General features: G+C 46.0%; 1 protein-coding gene across 1 annotated transcript in view; it reads right to left on the bottom strand.

Annotated features, from left to right (window-relative positions):
• Adamts16 (ADAM metallopeptidase with thrombospondin type 1 motif 16) overlaps nucleotides 1–11069 on the bottom strand; it is a 96273-nt gene that overhangs the window by 82542 nt on the left and 2662 nt on the right. Inside the window, exon 3 of the mRNA XM_005356699.3 lies at nucleotides 6013–6347. Within this exon, the coding sequence (XP_005356756.1) occupies nucleotides 6013–6347 (335 nt within the window). The remainder of the gene's footprint in view (nucleotides 1–6012; nucleotides 6348–11069) is intronic.

Here is an 11069-nt window from a genome sequence, read left to right on the forward strand (position 1 = left end):
ATCTGTACTATTTCTGTTTATAAATTTGAAAGACAGTAATTCATTATAAGAAAACTGATTTTACTTAGTAAATAACAACAATTTGAGGACACGAAGATAAGAACACAAATTCTCTTGAAGGATTCATAGGCTAGTCTAAAAAGCTTGGCATCTCTAACACGGTCAAGAACTTATAGCTAGGAAGGTCACAGGCCTTAGAGGAGAACCTAAAGATTTTACATTGTTAAAATTTACATAGTACCAAACTAACTCATCCAAGTGTCTTATTATTATGCACATGTATTATCGCAATTCTCAGTCCTCATCAGAGAGGGTTTTGTTGTTGTTTTCGTTTTTATTTTTATATTTTTAGAGATAGGGTTTCTCTGGGTCACCTTGGAGCCTGACCTGGAACTCACCAGGCTGGCCTCAAACTCACAAAGATCCACCTGCCTCTGTCTTCCAAGTGTTGGGTAACATTAAAGGCGGGTGCCACCATCGTCTGGCTCAAGAAGGGTGTTTTTTACAGGAGATGACATCAACACAGAGACTCACATCCGGTCATTGAGAACAAGGAATTGGAGAGTGCTCATCCCCAAGGGGAATACCCATATCGGGTTCCTTCGTCCCCGTTTCAAGGATCATCACAGGAGAGGGGGGATGAAAACCTGTGAGACCTAGGGCCAGCGAATGATTATGATGAAACATAACCATAATTATAAACATAATCAGTGCTTTCTAGACACCACAGGGTAGCTGCATACGAGCATTGACAGAAGCCAGGGGTTGGGAATCAGGGGAAGGGGGCAAACCGTATGGAGTTTGGGGGAGTGGGTGTGTCTGTGTCAGGTTAGAGTGTGGTGATAGCTACACTGTGCTGATTGCACATTTTCCAGTGAGAAGACGGAGCTGCATGCACGCTCAGTAAATCTGTGCAACCAAGCAGGCAGTATTTATCTCTGAGTAGGTTACATGGACACACCCATTCTCTAAGTTAATATTACCCTTACTGCATTTCCATCATCACCCTTGTCCAGGAAGTCTCATTACTAAACCCTTCCTTATCTGAAAAGAGACAACGGGGCTTATGCCCTTCCTCTTGCCCTCTGGGATGTTTCTTACGCTGTCAAAGTATCAACGATGTCCAGGGGTGCCACAGCTCAGTGTATTGACATGGGGATGTCAACTTGATAGAGGATGTAGTCTAACAGACTCAATTTTTGTTAGAAAGTGTATGTTTATTTAGCAAAATGTAATTTCAGTCAAAATATTTGGAGGCAGTTACCAAGATGCTCAGAAATAATTTCAGCACTGAGAGGTCTTACCCAGTGTAATATTCTTAGGTTTAACATGTCAAATCCTTCCCTTCAGGGCTCCCTGGTGGTGCTGTCATGGGGTTCCAGAGTTTAGCAGTGTTAGCTACCTCTCCCCATACACTGTTTGCTGTGCCTCTATTTTTGGTTATAGCAACCAAACTCTGCCTGAGACTGGAGCTTGGACTTTTGGACAGTCCCCACTTCCTACCAAGACGGGCTGAGGTACCCTCTTTCTGGTTTTCCTCTGGCCCACACTTCTTGTTCCCTCATCTGTCCGTTTGCTTCACACGGCAAGCATCTTCTGGGGTGCAGAGTGAGCAAGCTGCAGAGCTGCCATGTTGGGGGTCATTTGTTATTAAAACTATTCTAGATGGCTTTTTTTTGTTGTTGTTGCTTGATAAAAAAAAAAACTCTATGGCTAAAATCAACTTGGCGGGGAAGGGCTTATCTCAGGTTCCACCTTCTGGTTGCAAGTCTACCTTCAAGGGAAATCAAAGCAGAAACTCAAGGAGGAAGACAAGCAGAAATCGTGGAGGAATGCTACTTACTGGCTTGCTCCGCAGTTCATTCTGAGGTCTGTCTTTCACAGCCTAGGCCCACTTGCCTAGGGGTGGTGCTACCCACGGTGGACTGGGGTCTCCCACCTTAACCATCAATCAAAACAGTCTTTCACAGATACGGCCACAAGCCAACCTGTTGGAGGCCATTTACTCAGCTGACGGTTTCTTCTCCCAGGTGATTCCAAGTGTTGTCAAGTTGAGAATAAGAACTAACATGGACAGGACACAAAGTTCTGACTGTAGCATCTAAAGAACTGCTTATTTTTTTTAATATTTATTTATTTATCATGCATACAATATTCTGTCTGCGTGTGTGCCTGCAGGCCAGAAGAAGGTACCAGACCCCATTACAGATGGTTGTGAGCCACCATGTGGTTGCTGGGAATTGAACTCAGGACCTTTTGAAAGAGCAGGCAATGCTCTTAACCTCTGAGCCATCTCTCCAGTCCAAGAACTGCTTATTTTAGTTTTTTTAAAAAATCTTTGTTTTCCAGTAAATATTTATTTATTACAGGATAGCACTATCAATTAACTTTCACAGTAACCTCCATTCCCTAGAAGACTATCAGGAGAATGTTTCCGAGATCAAATGTGCTGGTGGAGGTAGGTGGGGCAGTGTATCCACACACACTTATTGAAAAATTGGGTTTTCTTTCAGCCATACACCAGTCTCTCTCGCGAATGGCAAACACACTACATTCTTAAGCATGTATGTGTTCTGATGGAAAGCAGTTGGGTTAAGCAGAGGGCACACAGCATTTCCTGCTGGACAGATCTTGCCTCCAGCACTTCCGCTGGCCTCAGCCGAAACATGGGTAGTAATGAAATCTATGGCTTCGGCCTGTGCTCACTAGATACAAATCCTTTAGATAACAAAGTGCTTACGCTGTCTTTCCAGAAAAGGCCTCCGGATACCGCTGGAGGACAATTTAGAGCTGTTTCTACAAGACTGGATTTGTGCAGAAATCAGACTGTTCATGTAAAGGCCGTCAGCTGTCACGGGCTCAAGATTTCCCCTGTAGGACCTGACGTGCCTGCATAAAACCACAGAGACAATCTACGTTTGCACGAAGAAGTCTGAAGCCTGACCTCATCGTCCAAACTAACAAGGGCTTCTCCTCTCCTCTTACCTCACAAATTCCCATCACAGACCTCTAAGAGGCTGAGCTGAGCTTGCAGCGCCCCGACCCCACCTCCTTACTGACTGCCAGCGCATGGAGAAAAGTTCAACATTACCATGGACACACGTCAAGAAGAGCACCAAAGCTTCTCTGGCTTCCTGCCTCCCATTGGAGAGCAGCATCCATGGGGCCAATGGGAGAAACAACCCTGTGTGAGTCTCAGCTCGAGTCTAGGGTACATCGGAAGGAAAAAGCGTTTGCCTGACAGCAGGGAGGTCCTGGTTGTATCCGCAGGATAAACAGCAAGTGGGAGAATTCATGGGAGAGCTGATATCTGCCACTGACTTCAACTGGATATGTGGATCAGTAGAACAATGCACACGAAAGGCGCTGTCACCCAGTGTGCAGAGGTTTGAACGCCAGGGTGACCGCAATCAGGAACGCAGAGCAGACTTACCAACTTGTCTCAATTAAGGTTTCTATGGCTGTGTGAAAGACCGTGACCAAAAGCAAATTGGGAAGGAAAGATTTTCTTTGGCTTATGCTTCTAGGTCACAGCCCATCACGGAAGGAAGTTATGACAGGAACTCAAGCAAGACCCTGGAGGAAGGAACTGACGCAGAGACCAAGCATCTTGGCTTGCTCTTCATACCGTCCTCAGCCTGCTTTCTTATAGAACCCAAGGATGGCGCCACCCGCTAGGGCCTGGGATCGTCCCCATCAATTGCTCATTAAGAAAATGCTTTAGTAGGCTTGCCTCCAGCTGATCTTAGGGCAGCCTTGTCTCAGTTGACAAGTCCAGATAACTCCAGCTTGTCGAAAGCGGACATAAACTTTGTCAACACACATCTCTTTGGGGACCAGCTCCATGTCTGTATTGTCTGAAGATGGAGGACATGTGTGATTTTGTTTAAAATGCCATTCATTTGCCCTGCATTGCCTCGAACACCTCTAATCCTTTTGCTAGATGAGAAAGAAAAGCTATGCTCTGTGCATCTGGTCAAGGATGAAGCACATTCTTGTGGTCCCAATATCGGCTTCCATGGTTTATAGCCCAGAGGAGGCCTTCTGGTCTCCTGTCTATCACTGCTCTGTCTTCAAACAATGCATGCTTATAGCTTTGGATGTTACTTCCCCTAAGTTAAAAGGCAATAAAAATTTCAAGCTGCTGCCAATTATCTAGACTAACGGGCATATTAAAGGGAGTAACCAAGCTACTGTGGGGGGCTCTGCTTCTGGGAACCCCCAGGTCATCATTGCACCTCCATCCCCAGTGCTGACTAAAAGCACCTTCCCAAATCTCCATGGACAAATCCAAGGTGGCTGAATTCGGAAAGGCAGAGCTCACAGACACTTTCCCTTTCTGGATTAAAGTCTTTTGGGAAGAAAGTCAAGGATGTCTTGTGTGTGTGTGTGTGTGTGTGTGTGTGTGTGTGTGTGTGTGTGTGATACCTGGAAAGTTTGGGTCCTTAATCGCAGAAGATTTATTTTTCTTGGTAGTGTATAATAAGTCATCCATGTGTTTTCATGCTTGACAAGAATTCTCGGTAACCCCCGCCCTAGCCCGTATGCTTTGTCCGCTCGCTAACCCAAATCTCTGACAATAGAAGCCAGCATGAGATCAGCGCACATCAGCGTTCACCAAAGGGAAACTATCATATGTTAAAAGTGTTTTAAAACATTTGTCATTTGCATGTGCTTAGGTGTTATAAGGAGCCGGCTGTGAGCATCCTTTGTGCATCTGTTACTCTCACACACAAGCACAGATTTCTGATGAGACACAAGGACTGAGATCTCCCGTTGCAAGGAGGAGATTCAATATAAGGCAGACTAGAAGACTTTTCTAGAGGTGCAGTCAATGCTCACATATTTTCTGGTAAATCTTTAACATCCTCGAGACCTAGAAATATTTTGACACTATGTATTTTCTTTTTTATCCCCACTTTTGGTTTTTCAAGACAGGGTTTCTCTGTGTAACAGCCCTAGCTTTTTTGTAACTTATTCTGTAAACCAGACCTGGGTAAGCCTAGGGGATATCCGCAGCGATGGTTACTGTCTAAGGCCCATTTGACAGGACTGAGGGTGTCCATGGAAACAACCCTCTGGTTGTGCCTGTGACAGGCCATTTAGATGAGGTCCACTGAGTTGGAAGACCATTCCATGGGCAGGAGGCCTAGACTGTAACAAACGGGAAGAAAAAGCTGAGTGCCAGGATTTGTCTCCCTGCACTTCCTGACCGTAGATGTAATGTCACCATCTGCTACCACCGTGGCTTTCCCTCCACGATGGCCTGAACTGAAAACTGAGACACTTTAAGTCCCCTTTGCGAGGGCATCTTGTCATAGCAATGAGACAAACGACGCAGATACAAAATCCCAGTTTGGCCACATGCTCCTTGTTCTGAGCTCCCTGAAGCTGCGAGAAATGTCTGCTTAGATTCTCAGAGATAGGGAAGCACCAGATAGATTCATATTCTGACGGGACCAGCACGGCCCCAGCCTGGCCCCAGCACGGACCCAGCACGGACCCAGCATGGATGAATGTTCCGATTGTAAGTACACAGCCATTGTCAAGATGGACGACACAACATTCTAGTGGGTTCAGACAACCCATCAAATAGCCAAGACGAATAAGTCATTAACACTGTGACTGGTTCAAAACAATGACAGTTTCTACAGTTTTCCCTGTGGGCCCACACATGAAATCAACAACAAGACCAGCAACAATCATTCATTCATATCTTCAGACCTGGGCACAACTCCTTATGCTTTCCTTTCAAACAGAAGTGTTCTTACGGTTTTCCTTTTTTAGAAGACAAAAGGGTGGGTACAGAGACCCCCATCGACCCAAGAAAAGAGCATGGGATATTTGAAAGAATTTTAAATTGCTTGGCAATTTCCACCTGCTGTCACAGACCACAAAAATGTCTCCTTGGGTAACAGAACAGGTGAAAATGTTTCCAGGGTTCCTGGTCTTGCCTCTCCTCTCCTGCCCCCATTGACACTTCATGCCCCGTGGACAGCTATCCATACTCACCAAACCTTGGCAGGTCGATAGGGCCACTGAGGAATTCCCCTGGGACCGTAGGGAGCCTTGGTAGAAGCAGAACTCCTCTGGTGGTAACACCTGCACAGACTTGGTGCCTCCCTTCCCGAGAGTTTGCACCATGAATCCGGGAGCCACCAAGTCGCTGGCAGCTCTCAGGTCGAGATGGAGGTCATGCCTGGGGCCCTTCAGTTGCAGGTGGAGGGCATCACCTCCTGGCTGGGCCGCTGCTTGCCGCCGCCGCCGCCTCCGCTGGTGATGCATGATGTCATGGGATACATAATCTCCGTTGTGGTCCACCTCGTAGACAGAAACCAGGTCATACTCTGAAATCGAAAAAGAAACAGAGGCTGAGGAATCCTGAAGTTCTGAGAAAGTCTCAGACCGGCTACATGGGATAGTTCTTGGGCTAGTAATGAAATATAACCCTGGAAGAGCAATTCTTGTTTGATGTGGCGTTGGCTCTCCCTTTTATGTATAGTGGAATCTGCTGTATGGGTAACAAACTGTCCCGGCAGTGGAGATTTATCGGAAGGTCGCTTCCAACACTTTCCCATTTAGCTCTGTTGTTTATCCCTCCATGTGAATTTGAGACTGGGTGGATGTTGAAGCCCCCCTCCCCCATCATTTACTGGGTGGAAACAGCAGATGGTCTTATGTTTTATGACAGCTGTGAAGCACTCCTTTCTTCATGTGCTTTATATTTTGTATAAAAACCTATACTGAACTGACAAGACATTTTGGCTTCAAGTACCGTAATTGAAAGAGAAAAAAAAAACCATGGTAGATATTCTTGCTGTTTATTTAATTCTGAAGTCATTGAACACACAGGAGGAATGGTAGGCTGCAGACACATCTCAGGAATCATGGGTTACTCTACAGAGATGCTCACTCGCGCTGGACCCCCTGAGCCACCGTAGACTTTCCTGTTGCCCTGGTTTCCCTTTTGTCCATCTGGGTTCTCAGGACACTGTCAGCAGGACATCTCTGGGTCAGGCCTTACCACTATACTCTATGGTGTCTTGGTTTAAAGAGCATTTAACTGAACTAATTCATAAAAGTAAAAGAAAAAACAAAAACAAAACAAAACAAAAACCATAAAAAACCCTCCAAGATCCCGTCAGACCTACATGGCTAAGACTGAAGAATCATCTGGTCCTATACCTGGACCCCCACCTTCCGCAGATAGCAGCGAGGGGCTTTCTTTTCTGAGTTCCAACGTGGTCCTATGTATATCGAAGCTGTTCTGCCATTCTGGGAAAGCATCTTATTTTTTCAAGATGATAACCAGGACTTTCTCGGTTCATACCACAGTCTACAATATCTTCTCTGTGTCTACCATCTGGGATGAGGCTATTTCCAGGAGAGTAGGAGTAACGGGCTGGGCTTCTAGGTCAGGGTCCCAGCTGGCTGCTCAGCCGTGTTATCAGCTGAGACCTGTGGCCAAGGTAGCTTTGTCGAGGCCAAGGTTAAAAACATATTTCAGTTTGAGATTAGCTAGCTCGGTTTATGTCTTTAAAATATTTAATTAAGCATGTAGTGCGTGTGTTCGATTGTGTATGAGTGTTGGCTGGCTTTTGTGCTTGCGGTTTTTCGAATAGCTGAAAGCAACATGTCGGCATGGTGTCAGGCCTTGCTCTGGAGGTACTGCCAGGTGTCTTTGCAAAGAGCCCACTCTAAGCATGGGGACTGGAGGGGTCTAAGATGACAATGCGGCAGGTCATCCTTCAGACAGCACCTTTGGAGCCTTCCTGGGTCCAACCTTCTAAACACATGGGTTCTCCCTGGAGTATAAACAGATTTCTACTTAAGAGGTAACTCTGCTAGACTCCTGGTAACCAAGGCTTCTTTTCTGATTCGTCAGGAGCAGACACAGTTTTCAGATTGTGTCTAAAGTATTATTTAATTATAGGGAAGCAATATCCATGTACTTATCATTAAATTATTTTGAGTGAACACAGTCACTTGTCTGTGATGCTTTTCTGTCCTGCCAAGCAATAAACAGGGGAAGCAGAAGAAACACGTGGCAGTCAGTGACAGGCCACAGAAGACATGTGGCTGGGTTTGGGAGAGGTGAGGAAGGTCGGAGATTAAAAGCAGGGTGCCTTGTCAGGATGTTCTTCTGACAACCATGCTGGGTGAAGACACGAGGGTGACAAGATTATGGAGCCTGCCACATAGCAGAAGGTAGGCCAGGGCTCTGCTCCTAAGATTCCCATCTCCTTCAGGTCCACAGCATCTGTGTGTCTCTCTCCAGTCCCAAGCTTCATCTGTAGGTCTAGCAAGTGAGATTAACAGACTGGACTGGGTAGCAACTATAGATTAGGAAGGTAGCAGGCCCTGGCTGGTGACTGGACACCTGCATCAGAGCTGGTGACTGAGCTTTGGTGGGGTCAGACACATTGGTTTATTGTTTTCTGTAGGGGTGTGAAGGATCAGATGATCTGGTATCTGGTGAAGGGAGACAGACAAGCACAGCAGGCCTCAGCATGTCCGAGGAGACAGTGTAGGTACATCCTCTGTCCGCACATTGTCAGTTTGCAGTTCCCCAAAGCACTTTTCTTAGAGGGACAGCTCCCCTGCTCTCTGCACTGTGGGGTAGGCATAGCTGCCAGGGTGCTCTTAGCTAGCACACCTGGCTCCTCATGAGGGGTTTCCCCTGTATGGCTTCTAGATGCCTCCCCCTCCTGCAAGGGTGGTGCAATAAAGGCAAGAGGCACAAATCTTGTTGTCAGCCTAACTAGTGAGCATCACTGTACACAGAGGGGTGAGCATGGTCACATCATCAGCCACACCTGGCCTCGATATGTACCTGGAGAACTCTCAGTCAACATGCTGCAGAGACAAAGAACACTTTTCACAGTAACCAAGGGACAGAATCCACCTAGGTGTTGGCCATCAGGTGAACAGATATGGGAAAATGATAGACACAAGCATGCGCATGCACACATGCACACACACACATAGACATAGATAGATTTGCACACACATGCAAGAAAGGGGGTAAAGAACCAAGCTCTTTGCTTGCAGGACAAAGTATGCATGCAACCATAGATCATCATAGTAAGTAAAAAAAAGATCCAGAAAACAAATATACATCTTCTCTATTATTGTAGAGAGCCTGTATTTTCCACAGATGTATAACCTTATATTCATATACAATATTTAAGTAAGATATGAGCCTCTCTGGGGCAATGAGTGAGAATGGTGGGAGAGAGGAGAGGGTGAGAGAGTGGGTGTGTTAAGGTACGTGGAAGATTTATGTACAAAAGTACTTAGGAAGCATGGAAACCTGCAAACCGGTATGTGCAATGAATCTATGCCAATCAGTGAGTAAGGATGTGACTGCTAGCTAACAATGCAAACCATGCTCCAGCGGTATAACCTATATTCTTGGGGCCTCTACTTTGGAGGTGAGATAATCTATTTTATTTGAGAAAGGGGCATAGAGTATTAATTATGTCTGGCAATTATTAATAATTTGCTTTTATATAGATGAGTCTTGTTTAGATAAATGTCTGACACCCAGCTTCCTGGGGTGAGTGACCTGGTGTGGATCATGGATAAAGATTTGCAAACACTCTCATTGGGGATGATTTGGTGACCAGCGCGACACCATGAAGAAGAGACATTCAGAAGAACCATGCTATTAACGCCGTGGCTCAAAAACTTCAGTATCAAGGGAGGGTTCAATGCCCCAAACTTTTAAGTTGTGAACCTTGAGCGTTTTGATATTTAATAATTGTTTTTGATGCAATTCATCTCACTGTATTTACCAAACTCTCTGGAAAGGCCAGTGCCAGCTCTCAGGAGAAATTGTGTGCTGGACCTGGGACCGAATGCCTTGCTGTGACCAGGACCTGGCTTCCAGATAGCATCATGGTCTCAGCAAGGCTGCTTCTCTCAGGAAGTGCTCTGCTTTTTGTGGAGATGGTTTTGGCTGTCACTAAGGGGGAAAGGAGAATGGATGCTGCCCCTGCATCTAGGGAGGCTGGTGGACAGCGAATCTCGACAGCACAGCAAAGTGTTACTCCTGCCAGGGCTTGAGAAACCTTGCTTTTATCAAGGCCTAGAATCAAATGCTCACAAATGCGTGGACGGTTCAGGGCTGGAGGTTACAGTGAGTGAGCTCAGAAGGCAAGCATCCCACCGCACTTGCTGGACCAGCGAAGACAAAGAGTAACGGCAGGAAGCTGAAAGCTATAACCTGACTTAATGTGTAATGTGTTAAGATAATCACTCCTCAAACCAGTGACTTATGATTTAAAAAGGAACAAGACTCCTACAGCCTGATAATCCTTTAAATAAGCCTGGGCTATGCAGATGTTTGCAATGAGACAAAGTTCACAAAGGACTCCCTGACTCACAACCCCCAGTGACTTGATTATACGAGGTTTCATGAGCACAGCCTCATGTCTGGGAAGGCTCCCATCTGGAAATGATGGCATTGAGTTCAGGCGTACCCGTGGGTGTGCCAGGTCAGCAAGCCACCACTTTGTAGAGGGGACAGCAAAGAGCCATGTGAAGGCTGGTCTGGAATACCCAGCCCTTACATGCGTTCACACTGGTTACATGAAATTAGCCATTGGAGGAATCTGTACATGCCATGAGTCAGAGCCCCCAGTCCTACCACAAGCCCCAAATACTCATGAGCACAGCCTGGGCCTGCCCTATCTCAGGATATATACGTCTAAATAAACGTCATTGCAAACCTGGAATATACAGTCAAAAATATACATCCTTTATGTCCAGTTAGGTATCTTTTAAAAAATGCACTTTACTTAACTAGAGGTGTGTGTGTGTGCAGCATGTGTGTGTATCTGTGTGTGGGAGTGTGTATGTCTGTGTGTGTCTGTGTGTGTATGTGAGTGTCTGTGTGTGTGTCTATGTATGAGTGTGTATGTCGGTGTGTGTGAGTGTGTATGTGCCTGTGTGTGTGTCTGTGTGACAGTGTGTGTGTGAGTGTGTGTGTGTGAGTATGTGTCTGTGTGTGAGTATGTGTGTGTCTTTGTGTGTGAGTGTGTGTGTGTGAGTATGTGTCTGTGTGT

Source organism: Microtus ochrogaster, chromosome 19 (genome assembly GCF_000317375.1).
Source record: "Microtus ochrogaster isolate Prairie Vole_2 chromosome 19, MicOch1.0, whole genome shotgun sequence".
NCBI classification, from domain to species: domain Eukaryota; kingdom Metazoa; phylum Chordata; class Mammalia; order Rodentia; family Cricetidae; genus Microtus; species Microtus ochrogaster.